Source organism: Dromiciops gliroides, chromosome 2 (genome assembly GCF_019393635.1).
Source record: "Dromiciops gliroides isolate mDroGli1 chromosome 2, mDroGli1.pri, whole genome shotgun sequence".
Lineage (NCBI taxonomy): Eukaryota > Metazoa > Chordata > Mammalia > Microbiotheria > Microbiotheriidae > Dromiciops > Dromiciops gliroides.
Window position 1 is genome coordinate 458,400,560 of NC_057862.1, and position 22,515 is coordinate 458,423,074.

Genomic DNA, 22,515 nt, shown 5'->3' on the forward strand with positions numbered 1-22,515 from the left:
CAGGGACCAACCTTTGCAGCTCAAAGGCAGTTCCCTCATGAGACAAATGCAACCCTCCCATAGCCATGTGGGTTCTCAATCTGCCTTTCTACTAACAAAAGAGGGTAGAAACCAGTCAGGTCCGGGGGGCCTTGGAGTGCAAACAGGCTCAAGGCAGAATGCTACCCACAAGGACACTTCCCCTGGGCCTCAGTATGCTGAAGCCCTTTTCAGGCTTCCTAGATGTTTGTACAGTGAGCTGCCTGGAACCAGAGGAGAGTTAAATATAGTATTTCCATCCCCACTGTACATCTTCCCGCAGAGGTGCCCGAGAGTGCCACCTTGTGGCTTGGTCTCCGAGCCTGTGTGTAATAAGACCATCTCAGGGGAAGGGAGTTATCAAGATGGCCGCCTCAGGAAATACTTAGGGGTGTGTGTGAGATGGGAGAGAGAGAGGGAGGGGGGAGGGAGGGAGAGAGAGAGAGAGAGAGAGAGAGAGAGAGAGAGAGAGAGAGAGAGAGAGAGAGAGAGAGAGAGAGAGAGAGTGTGTGTGTGTGTGTGTGTGTGTGTGTGTGTGTGTGTTTTCTCCCTCTTCACTGCTGGCTACTGCCCCACTCGTCTGGTTGCTAAATCACTGACAACATGGCCTCCCTAGAAAGCTCCCGGAATGAGTTTTCTGGCCTGGGCCTAAGCTGAGCCCTTCAGGCAGAGAAACACCTACCATGTCAGTCAGGCCACAGAACTCCTCCAGCCTGAGAAGCATATCTTCAATGGTGGCTTCCACTTCCTTCACCTGGAAGGGAAAGAAGAGCCCAGGGAATTAGTTTTACTGGGCAGAAGGAAGACAAAAAACCCATTTAGAAAAATAACAACTTTTTTTAAAAAGGAAAGTGATAGAGGGATAGGCCAGTAATGAAAGAATACAGGATTTTGGATCCAAGGACGCGAGTTCAAATCCTCCGTTTTGCTTAATTCCACCGTGAGTTTGGGTGATTAATTTTGTCTTTGGTTCCCTCCTTTGTGAAATGAGGGGGATAGAACAGATAATCTCTAAAATTCCTTTCCAGATTGGTCATTTCTGTCATCTAAAAGCTCCTTCAGCTCTACATTCTTCTAGGAGCCCTTTTGTTTTTTTACAACCAAATGATAAGGCAGGTGTGTGTGTGTGTGGGGGGGGGTGCTTTGGATCATCAACCACTGCTGGGCCAATTCATGTAATAATAATGATGACAGATTACAATAATTATATTTTTGTTTGTTTGTTTGTTTTTGGTAAGCTTTAAGGATCACAAAGCCCTTTCCTGACAAGAACCTTGAATCACTGGTAGTGCAAATATTATTGTCCCAATTTTCAGATGAAGTAACTGAGGCTCAGAGAAGAGGAGTGATTCATCCAGGATCCCACAGCTAGTAAGTGGCAGAACTGGAATAACACAATTATTTGACTGAGGGCAAGAAGGGAGAAGTGACTTGCCCAAGGTCACACTGCTAGCTGAAACTCAACCACTTCCTGCTGCTTTCTAGATATGGCTCTAGGATTTAGCCACTGGGAGATGCTAGGATTTCTGTGGAGAGAGCCAGTGGAGTTTTTCTGGGCATCCCCCTTCACCCCAGCCCCAACCTGTGGAAAATTTCCATTTTTCCCATCCATATTTCCATGGGGAATTGATCCTACTCACATTTCTACAGCTGGGTACTTTCAGACCAAGGGTAGTGGTATAAAGACAAAGAGAGAAAAAATTCTCTGCTCAGAAACATCTTTGGGGCTGGAATATAAATAGTACAAAGTGAATGTAAAACTCTGAAAGCTCTGTCACAGCTGGAGTTATTTCTGTGGGTAAATCTGGTGGGGGGGGGGGAATTAAAAACTGTGAACCATATTGGTGGTTCCTAGGGAAGTGGAAAATGTGCAGGAAACACCCCCCCGCCCCAACAAAACAAAACAAAACAAAAATACTATCGACACAGAGAAGTGTTTTCAAAACACTGAGGAGAAGGGCTGCCTTATCAGTGGCCAGGGCCGCAGCTAAAGGAAGGGCTGGGCTAGTTCCTTCCATTCATCCGTGGGAAGCCAGGTGAGATGTAAAGACTTCACTGAGGAGCTATGGGAAATCTGAATATTCTCTGCAGGGAACTTGCTTGTGCCCAAGGAGAATGAGGGTGAGCTAAACTTCTGTTGTGGGAAAGTCAGCTAGACAACACTGGCAATCTGAGCCTCAGTTTCCACATCTGCCAAATGAGGTAGTTGCACTAGATGATGTCTAGTGTCCCTTCCAGCTCTATTTATGAGTCTATTAGCCTGAATAAAGCACAATAAGGAAAGCACATCTGTGTGTTCCACCACACACACCCTACCTCAAAAGAGAAAGAAAATCATACAACACATTCAAAAGCCGCACAGAAATAAATGACTTTTGGAATGTCTACACCACAAGTGATAAACATGTTGCCTACAACATTCTTTGTGTAGAGAAACCATTAAAATGTAATTGGGAAATATTTAATAAAATAAGTAAAAATACAATAAAACATAAACAATGTTACATTTTTAAAACTATGTGGCCCACAGGGATTCTTATGTACAGTTTAGTGGCCCCTATTTCTACTTGAGTTTGACACCTTTAGTCTAAACCATTGCTTCCTTTCATTAGAGCAGATAATTGTGCAGATAAGGTAAACCACACAAGAAAAACTCATTTTTCCCCTTGAAATATATTCTCTAATACAGCCTTGCAAATGAGATAGCCACATTGTCCAGGCCACACACATTTTTAACCAACCTACTATCTTCATCACAAGCAGGGGAAAATGGATGATTTCAGTGTTCTTGACTCATCTACAGGTGTAAATTCTTACTCCCCTAGGATGATCCAGTATCTAATTTTGATATGAATAACAATAGACTTTATTTACAGCTGTTATCTCACTGGAGCCTTGCTATTCTCCAATGGGGATTAGGATCATAAGATCATAGATACAGAAGCTGAAAGGACCTCAGATATAATCTAGTTCTACCCTCTTCATTTTACACCTAAGGAAACTGAAGGCCACTGGGCTAGAAGTCATGTCAGAGGTAGGATTTTAATCCAGGTCCTTTAACTCTCCATTATATTATAATGTCTTCCTAAATATTATCTACATTTTAGAGTTGAGAAAACTGAGGTGGACCAATTCAATTCAACATTTAGTAAGCACTTAACTTTGTGTGAGGCACTAAGTACTGAGGATACAAAGACAAAAAAAAAAAATGAAACAGACCCCTCCAAGAGGTTACATTTTACTAGGAGGATACACTGTGTACACAGAGAAGTAAATACCAAATATATACAATGTAGTTTTTTTTAAAGTGAGGCAATTGGGGTTAAGTGACTTGCCCAGGGTCATACAGCTAATAAGTGTTAAGTGTCAAGGCCGGATTTGAACTCAGGTACCCCTGACTCCAGGGCCAGTGCTCTATCCACTGTGCCACCTAGCTGCCTCCAAGTATATACAATGTAATAAAAAGTAACTTGAATCCTGGGGTACTATCAACTGAAGAGATCAGAAATCTATAGGCCAGCTAATAAATGGCAAAGTCAAAGACTAAAATCCATCTTCTGTCTCAAATCAGTGCTCCTCCCATGACAACCACGACAACCATCAAGGCTTTGGTTTTCTCATCTATAAAATAAAAGTGTTGAATTAGATGATTTTAAAAGTTCTTTCCAGCATTGATGTTCTCTGAGTCTGCCTCTCATGAGAGGCAAAATGGGTATTTTTCTTTCTGTTTGTGAATAATGGATTTCAACTTATCTTTCACATTCGCCCTTCTTAGGGTCAAGAGCTCAGCCTTTCACATAAAACAGCAGGAAATTTGATGTAAGACCCATGGTCAGCCTGAAAGACAGGACAACTAGAGTCTAGAGGAGCCTTCTTCTAGTCCTAGCTTGACTCCTAGAACATTCTATGGCCTTAAATAAGTCACCAGACATCTCTGTTCTTTGGTTTCTTCTGTCTATGAATTAGGAAGGGCAGTTTCTAGGTATTCCTTCTTTACAAGGATGTCACTAGTGGGAACAACACAGCCAAAGATATTGTGAGCTTCTTGAGAGAAAAGATTAGAGGTTTTCTCTTTTCTTTACTTACTTTCTTTTTCTTTCTTTCTTTCTTTCTTCCTTTCTTTCTTTCTTTCTTTCTTTCTTTCTTTCTTTCTTTCTTTCTTTCTTTCTTTCTTTCTTTCTTTCTTTCTTTCTTTCTTTCTTTCTTTCAGCTAGGTGGCGCAGTGGATAAAGCACCGACCCTGGATTCAGGAGGACCTGAGTTCAAATCTGACCTCAGACACTTGACACTTACTAGCTGTGTGACCCTGGGCAAATCACTTAACCCCCATTGCCCAGCAAAAACAAACAAACAAACAACAAACAAAAAACAAAACAAATTCTGAGCTTAAACATAAAAAAGAAGCATTTCAGGGGCAGCTAGGTGGCACAGTGGATAAATCACTGGCCTTGGATTAAGGAGGACCTGAGTTCAAATCTGACCTCAATCACTTGACACTTACTAGCTGTGTGACTTTGGGCAACCCACTTAACCCCAACTGCCTCACCAAAAAAAAGAAAAGAAAAAAAAGAAGCATTTCAAAATATACAGAACACTAAAGGAGAATTGTACAAGAAATTGTGACTCTATTTCATACCACTTGCTTTTAGATATACATACTCATTACATATACATATATAATAATTTTCATATATTGCTTTCTTTTTTAAATAATATTTTATTTTCCTCAAAAGCATGTAAAAACAATTTTAACATTCATTTAAAAATTTTGAATTCCAAATTATCTCCCTCTGAGATGGTAAACAAATTGATATAGGTTATACATGTGCAATCATGCAAAACATATTTCCATATTAGTTACATACATTGCTTTCAAAATTATCATGCTATTCTGTATTTCCTTCTGAACTTTTTTCTTTTCTTTCAGTGCATTGGGGGGGGGCAGGGCAATGAGGGTTAAGTGACTTGCCCAGGGTCACACAGCTAGTAAGTGTCAAGTGTCTGAAGGCAAATTTGAACCCAGGGCTGGTGTTTTATCCACTGTGCCACCTAGCTGCCCCCTCAGTGCATTTTTTTAAAATGTTTTAATAGTCCTCTTTTTTGGGAAATCACTTGCTAATCCCTCACACTCAATTAAAAATAAAGAAAAATAAAAACAAATTTAACAAATAAGCATAGTCATATAATGGCCATGACCAAAAATATATGCCTCTTTCTTCACTGTGAGTCTATCACCTGTCAGGAAAAGGGTAATATATTTCATCATAGGTCCTCTGGATAGGTCATTGTATTGATCAAATTTTCTTAAGTCTTTCAAAATTATTTTTCTTTACAATATTGTTGTTATTGTATAAATTGCTCTCCTGGTGCTATTCATTTCATTCTGTTTCAGTTCATACTATCCAACAATTCTCTGAAGTCATCTCTTTCATTATTTCTTACAGCCCAATAATATTCCATTACATTAATATACCACTATTTGTTCAGTCATCCCCCAAGTGGTTTGCACCCTTCTTAGATTTTAATTCTGAAGGGGATTTTTTCTTCCTCTTAATTCCCACTTCAGGATCAAAAAGTTAGTTTTCTTTGTGACTATTACCCCTTAGGAGTTATCCTCCCTTTTAACATCCTCCCTCTTTCCCTTCCCTGCCCCCCGCCCCCCAGTATTCCCCCATCTCCTCAAGACCAGAGGTTTGTTTTTTTTTTTGTTTTTTTTGTTTTTTTTAGTGAGGCAATTGGGGTTAAGTGACTTGCCTAGGGTCACACAGCTAGTAAGTGTTAAGTGTCTGAGGCCGGATTTGAACTCAGGTACTCCTGACTCCAGGGCCGGTGCTCTATCCACTGTGCCATCTAGCTGCCCCAAGACCAGAGGTTTTAATGACCACTCGTCAGGATGTAGAAGAGATTTCCTGCTGAGAAATAGATTGATTGAGATTACTTCTGAGATCCCTTCCAACTCTAAGATTATGACCCTTTGTCGTTCATTTTTGCACCCCTGAAGCCAAGCACAGGACCTTGTCCATATCATTAATATAATCATCAACAATGTCAAAGGTACTGCCATCTTTCCAGTGTCCTGGGTTCATAATCATAGCTTACCTCAGCTCCTTGCTCTTCCTCATCCCATATATCCAATTAGTTACCAGATCTTGCTTTTTCTACTTTCACAACATTTCTCACATATGACTTCTCTCCACTCACACAATTACCATCTTAATTCAAGCCCTCATCACCTCTCTCTCCCCTAGTTTATTGTAACAACCTCTAATTGTAGATTTTTCTGCCTCAAATCTCTCTCTGCTCCTGTACATCCTACACACAGGGCCAAAGTAATTTTATTTAAACACAAATCTTACCATGAGACTCCTCTACTCAATCAATTCCAGGGGGTTCCTATTGCTTCTAGGATAAAATATAAACTCCTCTATTTAGCATCTAAAGCCTATACAACCCAGCCCCAATCTATCTTTCCAGCTTTATTGGGCATTACTTCCCTTCCCTTATTCTGCAATCCAGCGAAATAGGCCTTCTCTCTGTTCCTCAAACTTGACACTCCATTTCCCATCTCTGTGTCTTTGCCATGGCCATCCCACATTTCTGTAAAGTTCTTTCTCCTTACCTTCCCCTCATAAACTCCTCTTCCTTTAAAATAAAGCCCAGGTACCATCTTGTGCCTTCTCAATTCCCCCAACTGCTAGCATCCTCCCTCCAAAACTACCTTGTATTTAACTACTTTGTATAACTTTGTTTTTATTTGCTATATATTTAAGCCATATACATACATACATACATACATATATATGTGTGTGTATGTGTATATATACATATATATACATATATATGTGTGTGTATGTATATATATACACACACACACTTGTCTCTCCTATTAAAATGAAAGTTCATTGAGTAGAATGCCTGGCACATAGTAGGTATTTAACAAATACTTGTTGAGTGATCACAGAAAACTGTCCTAGGAATGGGAGGAGATAAAGAGTGGATCATAGGATCAGAGATTAACTTAAAGGCCATCTACTCTAAGACCTTCCTTTTACAGATGAGGAAACTGAGGTGCATAGAGGTAAACTAACCTACCTAAGGTCCCTCATCTAGATTGGCAGAACTAGAGTTGGAATTCATGTCTTCTGGTTCCAATAAAAGCACCAAAACAGGAAAGTGCAATACATTTCCATGGTGCAGAGAATTATCCAGTTTTGCTGGAATGTATTATATAAAGGGAAGCAATATGAGATGAGATAGGAAATGTATGGAGGTTCTAGGTAGTCAAGACCCTTGAATGCCAGTTAGAAGCTAAACTTTATTGTAGAAGACTCAGGGAGCCATTTACAATCTTAAAACAAAACAAAACAAAACAAAACAAAAAAACCCAAAATTATATGACTAGATCTATGTAGAAGAAAGCATGTTCTAGCAGCAATGTGAACTGAAAATTGAAGGTGGGGGGGGGGAATAGGGCACAGATTAGAGATGGGGAGGCCTTTAAATTTAATATATTTTATTTTCCCCCAATTACATGTTAAAACAATTTTTAAGCTTTTTTAAAAAAAAGTTTTGAGTTCCAAATTCTATCCTCCCCTGCCCCCTCTCTGAGATAGTAAGCAATTGGATATAGGTTATACAGGGAAGGCCTTTAAAGAGGTTATTTCAGTAGTCCAGGTAGGTCGTATTAGGGATCTGACCTAGGGTGGTGCCAGTGGGAATAAAGAGTAGGGTATATGTTAAGAGAGGAAATCATCAGGATCCAGGATGTGATTGGATGTCAGAGAAAAGGAAAAGGAAAATCAGAGATTATCCTGAGAGGAAGCCTTGCATAGTAAATATGTACTGGACTTTGGCTTAGAAAGATCTGGGTTCAAAAATAAAAATAAAATAAAAAAAGAAAGATCTGGGTTCAAATCCCATTTCAGACATATTAGCTGTGTGACCACAGGCAAGACACTTCATCTTGCTTGCCTCATCTGTAAAAGAAAAATATGTGCTGAACCTACCTCAAAGGGTTGTTATGAAGTAAAAATTTATATGTATATATATATATATATATGTGTGTGTGTGTGTGTGTGTGTTGTTGTTGTTTGTCCTTCATTCTTGAAGAGGACCAATATGTGTGTGTATACTATATATACACATATTTATACTTCTATAGTATATATAGCTTGCAAATTTTAAAGAACTTCATAAATGGCTATTATTACTCCAAGATTGTAAAAATGGGAGACCAGGTGAATAGTTGTCACAATTAGAAAGAGTGTAGTCATGAATGAAAATGGTTTAGTTCATGTTGAATTTGAGGTGCCAGTGGTATGACCAAGTGGATGGTGTCCCAGAGGTAATTGAAGATAGAGATCTGGAACTCAGAAGAAAGGTCAGGATTAGAAATATAAATTTGGGGTTCATCTACATGGAGGTGGCAGTTGAATCCATGGGGATGAATGAGGAAGCCAAGGGAGAAAATGCAGAGTGAGAAAATAAAAGGGCTAAGGACAAAGCTTTGGAGAACACTCACATTAAAGGTGTAAGGAAGAAGACAAAGAGTTTGTGAAAGAAACAAGGAAAGAACAATTGGTGAGCTAGGAGAACAACCAAAATAGCATAGTATCTTGAACCTAAGAAAAGAGAGATTATCTCTCTGGTCAATAGTGTGAAAAATTGAAGAGATCAAGGACAAGGACTGAAAATATACATACATACATACATATAATTAGATTAAGCAATTCAGAAAGCAGTTTCTTCAAAGATGGATGGTTGGGGGTGGGGAGAAGAGAGGAAACCCATTTGCAAGATGGTATGGACAGTATGGATACTGAGAAAGTGTCAGCATGAGTCACAGACAACTTTTTCAAGTTCAGCAACAATAGGAGAAAGGAAACTATAGCTATATGCATCCAGAGAAGGCTTTTTTTTTCTTTTTTTTTTCTAGAACTGGGGAATTCTGAATGTTTGCAGGCAGATAAAGAGGAGACTAAAGATGGAAAAGAAAGGGGATGTCTGATTAAGTAAGGTCTTGGAAGAGGTCAGGAAGAATGGGATCAAGGTCACAGATAAAGGAATTAGCCTAAATGATTAGCAAGAGTAGCCTGCCTTTTGACTGGAGCAAGGAAAAGAACGAAGGAATGTGAAGGACCTACCTAAGATGGTCTTAATCTTCTCAGTGAGATACAGACTATTCCAAAAGTCTTAGTGCAGTGCTAAGTTTTCTTAAAACTGCACAAAGACTTTTGAGTCTCCTCATAGAAAATATTATTTCCTTTAATTCACTAGAGGAGGGGGGAATGGTGGTAGAAGTAGGTTTCATAGAATCATATATTTTCCACTTGAAGGAATCTTAGAGGATGTTGATGAGAAGAAAAAGTTTGGAATATTCATTGTTAAGGACATTAAGGCAGATGATAAAGGCAGAGTAAGAAGATCTGTTGAGTAGAAACATTCATCTAGGTTGAAATACTTGTGATCGGTCAAATCAATTTGATTTTGTAATGTTCTCCAGTGATGTTTAACAACTCTTTTTTTTTTCAGGGCGATGGGGGTTAAGTGACTTGCCCAGGGTCACACAGCTAGTAAGTGTCAAGTGTCTGAGGCCAGATTTGAACTCAGGTCCTCCTGAATCCAGGGCCGGTACTTTATCCACTGTGCCACCTAGCTGCCCTGTTTAACAACTCTTAAGCAGGAAGAGAGAGACTGTATGGTGAGGGTAACCCAGAGATGACAGTTCATAGGTCATAAGAACCTGAAGGTAAAGGCGTAGGGAGTCTCAAGTGGCAAACTGGATTTGGGCTGGGTATAAAGCAAGAAAAGTTGTAGTGAGAGAGATAAACTAGAGGAGAATAGATGAGTAGGGACCAAAAGTCATAAGAGTAAGATTAGAGCAAAAAAAATTAAAATGAAAAAAAAAAGAGTAAGCTTAGGGCAAGGGACCAAGGTAGGTAATAGACCTGTGATCTCACTAATATAGGAAACTCATAGACAAGGAGAACCCCTCTACCAAAGCATCTACAAACTCCCTCAGCAGCTTAAAAATCTAAGACAGTTGCCTAAAGTGATAGTGCCAGATTGAAATAGAAATGGATTACTTTGGGCTACACAGTTCCCAATTACATTTTTGGCTGGTTCAGGCTGCACTTGGGAATTTTGTGAGCTACAGTTGGCTTGTGTGATACTTCTGGTCTCTGGGAGGTTAAGTGAGTTTCCAGGGTCAGAGAGCTAGTATGTGTCAGAAAGGGAACTTGAACTCGAATCTTCATGGCCCAAGGTCAGCTTTCCACTCACATTACTCCATGCTGCTTAAAGAAGTCAGTTTTCAATAGTAAAAATGCAATGTCCTTGAGAATTGAGGGTTTTAAAAAAATCTTTCAATCTTTATATTCCTTGTATCTAGAACAGTGCCTAGAACATAGAAAATATTTAATAAATATTTGGTGAATTGAATAAAAAAATTTTGTGGGTAAGAAAAGGAGAGATTGTATATATGAGGATGCAAGGTCGTGACCACAGAGAAGAATTTCAAAGTTCCGGACCTGGAAGGTAGCACAATTCTAAGAGATGGTCAGGACATATGGCTATGTCCATATGTGTTTGAAGTAAGGGTGAAGAAGGAAGACACTGGAATTAAGGAGGAGAGTGAATTGAGAGGGCAGGTCATTGGCGTGTACCTAGAAACAGTGGGAGTGATTAGAATAGAATGAGTTTGGGAATCAGTAGAATGGGTGTGCCACTTGTAGTTGGTATGATGCTGTAGTACTGGGAAGCTAACACAGTAAGAAAGCTACAGCATATTCCCCTAGCATAACTAAACCAATGGAGGATTTACAGATTCATCCCTCCATGGCCTATGATAGAATGTAAAAGCTTGCTGCTATGTAATGTGCATACATGAGATACCTGTTCTAGATGGACTGTGGGGCCTGACTGAAGATGTAAAGCCTTTGGATTTTGCTCTAGGTCTTGTGATTCCTATGGGAGAGAACCAGAAATTTGGCCTTCTCAAGATTCCTTCTTCAGGGCGGCAGCTAGGTGGTGCAGTGGATAAAGAACCGGCCCTGGATTCAGGAGAACCTGAGTTCAAATCCAGCCTTAGATGCTTGACACTTACTAGCTGTGTGACCCTGGGCAAGTCACTTAACCCTCGTTGCCCCGCCCCCCCCAAAGACATCAATAAGATTCCTTCTTCAGATGAGTTGGTGAGGGGCAGGGGCCCTGACCCCCCAAAACCCTGCTTGAGGAGTGGATTGGCCCCAAGGGGTTTCTGGGACTTTCAAAATTTCAATACTCCAGGCCTCCTAGGAATGGGGAAAGGAGATTGCTAAGGGGATGCCTCTTCCCCTTCCCTCTCCCAGCTCTGCTACTTTCTCTTCCTAGGTACACCTTTTGACATCACCACAGTCTGTATCTACATAGCAGGTGCTTAATAAATATTGATTAGATGGAACTCATCTCTCAAACATCTCTCCTGCAGTCTCACATCTTCAACTATCTGCTTAAGTGTCCACCTGGATGTCCCACAGGCATCCCAAATTCAACATATCCAAAATAACTCTCCCTTTCTTCCCTAAATCCATTCTTTCTTCTAATTTCCCCATTTCTGTTCAGAGGATGACTATTCTTTTAGTCACCCAGGTGCACAGCCTAGGAATCATCCTCAACTCTTCACTCTCCCCAATACTGATCTGTATACCAGATCAGTAGCTGAGTCTACCTCCCCAACACCTCTTACATTCCTTCCCTTCTAGGTGGCAGCGTGGATAGAGTGCTGAGCCAGAAGTCAGGAAGTCCCAAGTGTTCAAACCTGGTCTCAGATTTGAACTGTGTGACATGAGGCAAGTCACTTAACCTCTGTCCACCTCAGTTTCCTCATCTGTAAAATGGGGATAACAACAGCACCTCCCTCCCTTCTAGAGTTGTGAGGAAAAAGTGAGCTAATACTTGTAAAGCCCCTTGTAAACCTTAAAGTGCTATATATCTGCTAGCTATTGTTATCCCAAGTCCAAGCCTTCAACACCTTCTCTCACCCAAACTCACCTCACCTCCAGCACTTAGCACAGTGCCTGGCACAAGTAGGTACTTAATAAATGTTTATTGATTGGTTGTGTATTGAAATAAAGGCCTAATTGTTGCTTGAACCTCTTCTTGCTGAACCATCTACCAAGCAGCTGCCAAACTGATATTTCTAAAGCCCAGGCCTTGGCCATGTCACTCTTTTGTTCAAATCCCTACATGCTAGCGTGCACACACACACACACACACACACACACACACACACAAGCTCCCTAACTGCCTCTAGGATCAAATGCAGACTCCTCAGATTGGCATTTAAAGCCCTTCACAATGGGGCTCCAGACCTCTCCTTCCAGGATCATTAGCTATCTCCCCCTCACACACTCTACACTCCAGCCAAAATGACCTCATTCGTGTTTTCCACATACAACATCCTATCTCCCACCCGCAGGCTTTCACAGAGACCATCCCTGATGCCTGGAATACTCTTCCTCCCACCATCGGCCTCTTGAAACCCCTTCAAGGCTCCCAGTGGCTCTTTTGAGAGACCCTTCCTTCCCTGAGTGCATGTGCCCCTCTCTAATTTCTATATCTTTATTTTATAAATATGCCATGTTTACACATCTGTGATCATGTGGTATTCTCCGAGTGCAAAGTAAAGATTTCTAAAAACTGGGATTCTCTTCATTTTTCATTTGTATTCCCAGTTCCTAGCACAGTGCCTGCTACATAGAAAGTGTCTAATGAATACTTGGGATTGATAGAATTAAACGTCTATGAAGTACTCCAAGAAATGTGCTCTTTAAATCTGAATAACAGTCATTGCATTATTAATATCGTAATTACATAATAATAATTATTATTGTATTTATTACTTGTGAAATATTACAAATATCATGACACAAAGAGCACTTTCCCAACCAAACCACTGATCTTCTGTCAAAGTTGCAGACCTGGCCAGGGGCTGAACTGGAATGAGAGTTATCCTCAAAAATGTCATAAATAAGGACAGTTCTTCCTTGTCTGGTTCACCTAGTGAATAAAAGCCATCTCTCCTACAAATGGCATCAGAAACCACAGACTTGGGGGGCAGGGAGGCCTCAGGGCAGAGAGGTCATAGAATAGCTTGTTAGAAAGGGGGGCGGGGAGCAGCTAGGTGGTGCAGTGGATAAAGCACCGGCCCTGGATTCAGGAGGACCTGAGTTCAAAAGCTGGCCTCAAACACTTGACACTTGACACATACTAACTGTGTATCCCTGGGCAAGTCACTTAACCCTCATTGCCCTGAAAAAAACAAAAACAAAAACAAAACCAGAAAGGCCTGTGGACTTACTCTTTTGCAAGATCTTTAGAGTAATGCAAACATTCATCTACTTGAGATAATTAAGGGGGGGAAAATGGTTTCTAGATACAGAGGCAGAAGAATGGACCCGATATCCTCTAAACCCCCTTAAAACTTTAGGACTGCATGATTCTTGGAAGCCCAGGAAATGGGGTCCCTTTTTTTAATTATTATTTTTTGTTTTGTTTTTTTGCAGGGCAATGAGGGTTAAATGACTTGCCCAAGGTCACACAGCTAGTGTCAAGTGTCTGAGTCTGGATTTGAACTCAGGTTCTCCTGACTCCAGGGCTGGTGCTTTATCCACTGCGCCACCTATCTGCCCCCAGTGGGGTCCCTTTTAATGAAATTTTTACTCCTTAGAGTCCTTTGCTTTTAGCAGAATGATGACTAGTCTCTTGGGAAAACAAACAAACAGATAAAAAAAAACCCCACCTTAGATCAATCTTCCCCCTTCCTTTCACTATCAGATTTCTCAAAATGAGTGTTTTATACCTGTTGCCTCTATTTCTTTTAAAAATATATTTTATATTGATATGGTTTGTCTTGACACAATAGACCCTTCCCAAGAAATATTCAAACAACCTCCCCCAAAAGTACATTCCCTTAAAAAAGAAGTATATTCATTGCTGACAGAAAAGAAGGAAATGTCCTTTAAATTTAACAGTAGGAGGGGCAACTAGGTAGTGCAGTGGATAAAGCACCAGCCCTGGATTCAGGAGGACCTGAGTTCAAATCTGGCCTCAGACACTTGATACTTACTAGCTGTGTGACCCTGGGCAAATCACTTAGCCCCAATTGCCTCACCAAAAAAAATGAAAAGAAAAGAAATTAACAGTATGATATGAATATTAATATTGAGCTTGGCCACTTTATATTTTCTTTCTATTGGTGAAGTCACTGTGCATAGTTCTCTGTCTATTTTTTTCACTCTGCAGGAATTCATGTCTTCCCATGTTTCTATGAATTCTCCATAGTCATCATTCCTTACAGCCAAGCCATATTCCATTACACTCATATGTTCAGCCATTGCCCAACTGTCAGGCCCATATTTTATTTCTAGGTTGTTGTTATCACAAATAATGCTGCTGTAAACATTTTTGTACATAAGGGTCTTTTCTTGCTCTCAAAAATCTCCGTGGGGTATAGCCCTAGTAACAGAATCTCTGGGCCAAAGGTTACAAACAATTCTTACTTAATTCCAACCCATTTGCAAGAACAGCTAAACCAATTTAGTCCCCTCAGCAGCTAATTAGCATGGCTAGCATCCCAACACCTCTCTGAAGATGCTTTTTCACTTTTTCCCACCTTTGCTGTGCCACCCCCATTTCTTCAGCACCATCCTCCCACAGTCTCTGCAATCTACAACAATCTGGCTTCTGTATGCAGCCTGCTGTCCTGGCCCTCCCCCTACCTCTAGTACAGTTCCTACAGTCTCCTTTGCTAACTCATCTTCCTCCTTCCTACTCCTTAACTCAGGACATTCCTATACACAGTCCTTAGCCTTCTGAAGCTCTTCTCTCTTCCCTTTGTGCTAACAAGCATATCATACACTCGAAATTAGAAGAAATTTAGGCGCTATCTACTCAAACCTCTCCAAAATGGTCAGCCAGCCCTTGTTTAAAGGGGCAAAGGAAATCCACAACCACCTAAGGCATCCCTTTCTGCTCTTCTTGTTGGGGAGTTTTTTTTCCTTACCTTGAATCAAAATTGATCTTTTTGCATCTTCCACTCACTGTTCCTGATTCTACCCTCGGTGACCAAGCAGTACAAATCTGATGCTTCTCCATAAAAGTATTTTATTATTTTCCAGTTACATGTAGAGATAGTTTGCAACATTTGTTTTTATAAGATTTCTAGTTTCAATTTTTTTCTCCCTCCCTCCCCTCTCTCCCACCACCCCAAGACAACAAGCAATTCGCTATAGGTTACATATGTACAATCACATTAAACATAAAAATCTGGTGCTTCTCCTACATTACAACCCTTTCGGTACTTGAAGATGGAGAACATCTCTTCTCTCCAGACTAAATATCAACATTTCTATCAACCCTCAAGGTCTTTCACCATCTCCTAGTCATTGTCTTCTGGATGTGCTCAAATTATCAATCAATGTGCTTCCTTAAATGTGGTAACCAGGGAGGGATAGGAATTGGACCTGAACCTATGATTTCATTAGTGCTCATCATGATTGGTTCCGGCCACTCAATGATCATGGCCAGTGTGGCATAGTGGATAGAAAATTCGACTCAAAGACAGAGTTCAAGTTCTATCTCTGGCAAACATTGGCTGCATGGCCAAAACCAATCATGATTTACTAGATGTGGTCTGACCAGTAAGCTATCACCTGCTTATCCCTTATGCCTCTCATGGTGTAGTCAAAAATCAAATTGGGGTTTGGGGCTTCCATATCATAGTATTGATTCATATGGGGCCCACTAAAATCCTTAGATGATTTTCACACAAACTGTGGTCTATTCACTCTCTTGTATCTGGTTACTTATGAATTTTGAATCCAAAAGTTGTACACTAGTGTTTTGTGATAATATTGGCTACAGGTCTTACATATTTGTAAAAACTGAAGCCCAGATGTACATTATTATCATGCTTATGATTACTAATAACTCTCATTTATACAGCACTTTAAATTTTTCAAAGTACTTTCCTCATTACAAACCTTTTGGCAGCTAGGTGGTGCAGTTGGATAGAGCACCAGCCCTGGAGTCCGGAGGACCTGAGTTCAAATCCAGCCTCAGACACTTAACACTTACTAGCTGTGTGACCGTAGGCAAGTCACTTAACCCCAATTGCCTCACCAAAACAAACAAACAAAAAACCAAACCTGGCAAAACAAAGATTATAAATCCCCAATTTAAAGATAAGGCAACTGAGTCTCTGAAAGGTTAAATGCCTTGCTCACTGGCCCATTGCTGTTAAGTGTCAGAGGCAAGATCAAATGACTTTCCCAAGCACGAACAACAAACTGAGGGGAGAATGAAAAGTCTTTCCTGAGTTCACCTTAGTTTTCACTAAAGGTAGAGGTTTTTCAGAGGACTACAAATACTCAGAAGTCCTCCAGGTTTTCTCTCTGTAAGGTGAAACATAAGGTTGGGAACAATTCAAGGAAGGCCAGTTAACTCTGCCAAAAGGCCTTCTACCTTAAAGTGCTAAGAAAATGAATTATTAGTATCCCAACAACCCTAGCACTGACTCCTTCTCTGAGCCTATCAAGCTTTAGCATCTTTCCTGGAGAAACTCAAATCAGACTCAGGAAAAGGACTTGCCTGAGTTCCTTTGGGAATTTCCATAGTTAAATGACTTTATTTATCTCTGAGGCCTTCCCCTTTTCAGTGTCACATGTCCCTAAAGTCTGTTCACCTTCTGCTCTGGAAAATCAATTTGGAACAACTTTGAAAGACTTAAGAATTCTTATTGGCACAATGTCAAAACACAATTCCAGAGACCTAATGATGAAACATATTACCCATCTCCAGATGAAGAGATCATGGACTTGGGGTACACAGTGAGACATACGTATGTTCCCACATATACATGTATACATGCATATGAATGTGAGTGCATATAGCCCACATATACATATAACACAGATACACATGTGTGTATATAAAATCTCCAGATAAGGATAGGAATTGGAACCAGACCTGTGATTTCAGGGGTATATGTATGTTTATTACAAGGACATCTGTATATATTCTGAAAATAAACGTATATGTCCTTTTAATAAACAAAATCCTTAAAATAAACATGCGTGGTGAGTAAAATCAAATTATTACATTAGTAATATCCAAATCCATATATAAATGTGTTTGTATATATGGATATATATGTGTGTGTGTATGTATATACATATACAGATAGATACACACATAAACATGTATAGATATATAAATGCCACATTAGTAATGTCTACATACACAGATATTACCAATCCATAATTTGTTTTGATTTACCATGTATGTTTATTACAAGGACTTTCTTTTTTTCTAGTAGAAGGAGGGGAAGAAATGTAGGAGGGAGAAAAAATGAAATTTTGTTTATCAAAAAATATTTATGATTAGGGGCAGCTAGGTGGCGCAGTGGATGGAGCACCGACCTTGGATTCAGGAGTACCGGAGTTCAGGTCCGGCCTCAGACACTTGACACTTGCTAGCTTGTGTGACCCTGGGCAAGTCACTTAACCCCCACTGCCCCGCAAAAAAAAAAAAAAAGGAAAAAATATTTATGATTAGATTTATGTGTGGAAAAAGAAAATATGTTTGCCATGAAGCAGGCTCTTGGGTAAGGGCTTCATAGACATTCCAGGACCAGGATGTTCTGATAACAACAGAAGCAGCTCACATTTCTTGAGCACTTTAAGATCTATAAAATACTTTTCTTCCAACAACCCTGTGAGGTGGGGAGCAAAAGTATTAGTATCCCTCTTTTGCAGATGAAGTAACTGAGGCTCAGAGAAGTGAATAATTCATCCCAGATCACAAAACTAGTAAACTGGGGCAAAAGACTTGAGCACAAGATAGGCCTTGAAGAAGCTGTTTCCATTACACCAGTGCCGCCTTTCCACTGAAGCTTGGGGCCTGCCCACAGCATCTCTAGCTGCAGCTGAAGGAAGAACAGCCCCAGACTCCGCCCCCAACTCCTGACCTATCAGTGCTGAGTGAAAGGCCAAAGAACTCAGGCAGGAGGAGGCAGCTGACAGAGACAGCCTGGCCTGCTCCCAGCAACATGGGCATTTGAAGAGTCACAGTACTGGTTCTGAACTCCAGCAATGGGGGAAACACAGGGAAAAAAGGGCACAAGTTAGGGGGAAGGGGAAGGCTTATTCTTCTAGCATGTGATTAGGATCATAGGATTTAGAACTGGAAAGCATCTTAAAGAAAATAACCCTTTTATTTTACAGATGAGGAAACTGGAGCTCAGAGAGGGGAAAGGACTTGTTCAAAGCCATACATAGTAAGTAGCAGAGCTGGGACTCAAACCCAAGTGCTCAACTTCAGATCTAATGCTGTTTAGACTAGACCATGGGCCCTTCTCCTTTACTATATATATACTACCTACTAGAAGAGTCTTTAGTGGTTTAAGATCAACTTGGGGCAAGTTCTCGGATCTATGCTTGCCCCTGTGTCATTGCAGTTTATTATGAATGCCTTTGGATAAAAATGGAGATGACATGTTGGAGATCTAAGTTGTAGGAAGGATAGCTAAAACTTTGAATGATTCTGTTAGGATCCCAAAAGATCTCCACAATTTAGAATAATGGGCTGAAAAATAAGATAGAATTTAATAGAGATAATCTTGGTAGCTCAATAGATAGAGTATTGCCCGGAGTCAGGAAGACCTGAATTCAACTCTGGCCTCAGACACTTACTGGCCATGTGACTCTGAGCAAGTCACTTAATCCTGTTTGCCTCAGTTTTTTCATCTGTAAAATGAGCTGGAGAAGGAAATGGCAAACCACTACATTATCTTTGCCAAGAAAACCCCAATGGGATCATGGAGGAAGAGTTAGATATGACTGAAAAATCACTGAACAACAAAAATATGGTGTCATAGGATCAGGAGCGTAAGATAATAAATTTTTGTTAACCAAAAAAAATTTTAAATGTACATACTCCCCCCCCCAAAAAAAAAAAAGAGAGAAAGAAAATCAGTTTGGCATGAAACAGGTTCTTGGGTGAGGGTTTCCCAGACCTTGAAGAACCAAGATGTTCTAATGCATCTAATCTAACCTCCTAATTTTACATGAGGAAATCAAGGCATAGAGACAGCGACTGGCCCAAGGTCACATAGGGAGCAAATAGAAGAGTCAGGATTTGAATCCGGGTCCTCAGACTCCAAATCTTGGGCTCTTTCCATACTATATTGCTTGGGTTACCAAAACAAAATGAATTTTATAAGTAGGAGATGGAGGTTTAATCTCAGGGTTTTAGTGGACTACAAGTTCAATGTCAATGTGTGATGACAATGAAACCAAAACAAAATACTTAGTGTGTTCTTAGGCAGCATTGAAAGAGAATGAGAAAATTAGAGGCAATAGTCTTACTACAGTCTATTCTGGTCAAACCCCAACTAGAATACTGTACCCGGATGTAGGCATTGTATTTAGGAAGAGGTAGAAGGTGACCAGGAAGAGAGACCTGGAGACCATAAATTCCCCATAACTTCAGGACTATAGGCAAAAGTTAGCTGAGCAAATCACCAGGATGCTAGATAGAGAGCTCGTTCATTGAGTAGATTTCCTTTCTCATCTCTTTCAGTTCTGACATTTTATTTTTTATGATATCTACCAGCACTGACATTCTAGATTCTAGGTTCCCTTCCAGCTCTGAGATTTTAAGTTCTATTTTCTGAGGTTCCCTCTAACTCTAATCTGCTATAATAATCACATCCCAGAAAAGGAGAAATGGGGTTGTGGATCAAGATTTTCTCTGTTCAGCTACTTTTGGGAAACTTTTAAGTAAAAGGAACTTTGCCCTCGCCAGCATTGGTTCCACCTGTTCCAAGGATGTTAAGATGCTAAGATAGCTTTCTTCTCTCATTCGGTCAAAATTCATCTCCCTCCAAAATCTTCTGTTTCTAGAATTTGGGGGAAAGCAATCTTGGGAGCAGGGGAGGCATTAGAACAGGAAGAGTGCGGGCTCTACAGTCAAAAGGCTTGGGTTCAAATTCTAGTTCTGTCACTGTGTGACCTTTCAAACCAAGTCGCTCCCTCTCCATAAATCTCTTTCTTCAGCTATCAAATGAGGGAGTTTCACATTTTCTAGGGTTTGTTTTTTTGTTTGTTTGTTTTTTGTTTTTTAGTGAGGCAATTGGGGTTAAGTGACTTGCCCAGGGTCACACAGCTAGTAAGTGTTAAGTGTCTGAGACTGGATTTGAACTCAGGTACTCCTGACTCCAGGGCCGGTGCTCTATCCACTGCGCCATCTGGCTGCCCTGGGAGTTTCACATTTTCTTAAACTTTTTCTTGTGTCCTGGACTTTTTTGGGAATCTGATGCACAGTGCCTAGTACTAGTAAACACTTAATCAGTGTTTGTTGATTGTCTAGCTAAAGCCTGTGGACATTGTCTGAATAATGTTTTTAAAGGCATAAAATAAAATATGTAAGATTGAAAAGAATTACAAATTATATTGAAAAAAGATGTCATTTTTCCCAAGTTCACAGACCCATTGTGCTAAATTATCCCTAAAGTCCCTTATGTTTCTGACAATCTGGGAACCTGACACCTTGAGACTTCTTCTAGAGATGAACTATGAACTTTCCCCCAAAAGAGGAAGTTGGAACCAAAAAAAAAAAAGAAAAAAAAGAAAAAAAAAACACCACCAGTGACAGGAAACCCCCAACCAAACAGTCTGCAGCATATGCCCATTGGCCAACCAGAACAGAGCTTCAGAATTGTCCCTTCATCAGCAGCCTCCTTCCACAAGACTGTAATCCCTCCCCACCCCCACCCCCACTGTGAAACCAAGATTGAATGGCCTGCCTGAATAACAATGAACATTAGTATAGCACTTTAAAGGTTTACAAATCTTAACCAAATTTGACTCACTAGATCCTCATAAAAACCTAGTGAGACTATCTGTGCAAGTATATTATTTCCATTTTCTTACTGGCTACTAGGGAACAAAGCTGGGACTCAAATGCAGGTCCCCAAACTCCAAATTCAGTACTCTTGAGTCCCAATGTCATTATCTCTTCCTCCACCGCACTGCCTCCTCTGCCAGAAATGTTATTTGTTCTTCCAAGTAGAAGAGAACAGAATTCGAGTACTCAAAGGGAAACTGAGGCTTAGAAAGGTAAAATAATTTTTCTAAGGTCACAGAACTAGTGCATGACTCAGCAGGGATTTAAACATCAGCCTTCTGATGTTAAGGACAGTGCTCTTTTCCATCTCACCAGGTAAAGGTCAAAAATCACCATGCAGAGGCTCTGCCAAATGAATAAGGTCAAAGGACATAATCTAGCCAGGCTTGGTCCCCACTGGACTTTTATTTTCTAAGGGCAACACTGCCACACTTGAGATAGAAGCCTAAAAGGCAGAAGGCCAGGGTTCTAATTTCTGTTCTGGTATCAACTAAATATGCCACTGTAAGCCAATCACTTTCCCTTCTCTATGCTCCTATCAAATAAGGGGATTGGACTACATGCTTGCTAGGTACCTTCCAGCTCTAAATTCTCTGATCCTTTAACATAAGCAGGGTCCTGATTATAGTCCTAAAATAATTCTTAATGTATTAAAAACAACAACTAGATTCTTGCTCCTGGGTTCTAGCTTTGGTTCTGTCAGTAACTAGCTATGTGACCCCAGGCAAGTCCCTTCCCTTTGACATGGGGAAAATGGGGTAGGGGGTTAGGGAAAGGGATAGGAATTCCTGTTTAAAGAATTACACCCTCTTGCACACAAAAGCAATTAGAATAAGATAGTAGTTTATTTAGGGGCTGGAGAAGGGAAGGGAAACCAAGAGAGAAATCCTTGGACTTCTCATGGGGAGAAGGCATGGCGCAGAATGTGGCTCTGAGATACCAATCTCCTTGAGCAGGAGACAGGCAGGTACTTTTATAGAGGACTGATGGGGGTGACCATCTGACTATGGAAAGTTCCCTTAGTGAGGAAGGACCATCCCCCACTGGTGATGGCTGGAGGAGTTGGGTGAGGGGTGGCTGCAGATCTTTCAAGCCATCTCTACACAAAGGTAGCAGCCACACCCAAACTTATCTCCCCAGGGATGGAGGAGACTGGAATGAAGGGTGGGGGTCCGGGAGCTTGCTCACTGAGATCCAGTTCCACTTATCTCTTTAGGTGTGTCTGTCCTTTGGATTAGTTCCTCAAGGAGAAGGTTCTTTGAGGTACCCCAGAGAACTTCTGGGGTGCTCTGGGCCCATAACACCCTTTTTTTCTCATCTGTTAAATTAGAGAATTGGATTAGATGGTCCAGAAGGTCCCTTCCAGAAGGGGGATTCCTTGACCCTTCCTGATCTTGTCTTTAATATTTTCCTTAAGTCCGGCCTACTCTGTTAGAATGATTGAGATCTACTGATAAGCCATTTTCAAGGGAGAAGCAAAAAAGCCCCCATCCATTCTCTTTCTCTTAACTATTTCTATTTCTTTTTGCAAATAAATTGCACCAAGGACTT

General features: G+C 40.6%; 1 protein-coding gene across 1 annotated transcript in view; it reads right to left on the reverse strand.

Moving 5' to 3' along the window:
• The window catches only part of BCAS4 (breast carcinoma amplified sequence 4), a 68,858-nt gene that overhangs the window by 44,044 nt on the left and 2,299 nt on the right, over window positions 1-22,515 (reverse strand). The window contains exon 2 of the mRNA XM_043981570.1: window positions 701-772. Within this exon, the coding sequence (XP_043837505.1) occupies window positions 701-772 (72 nt within the window). The remainder of the gene's footprint in view (window positions 1-700; window positions 773-22,515) is intronic.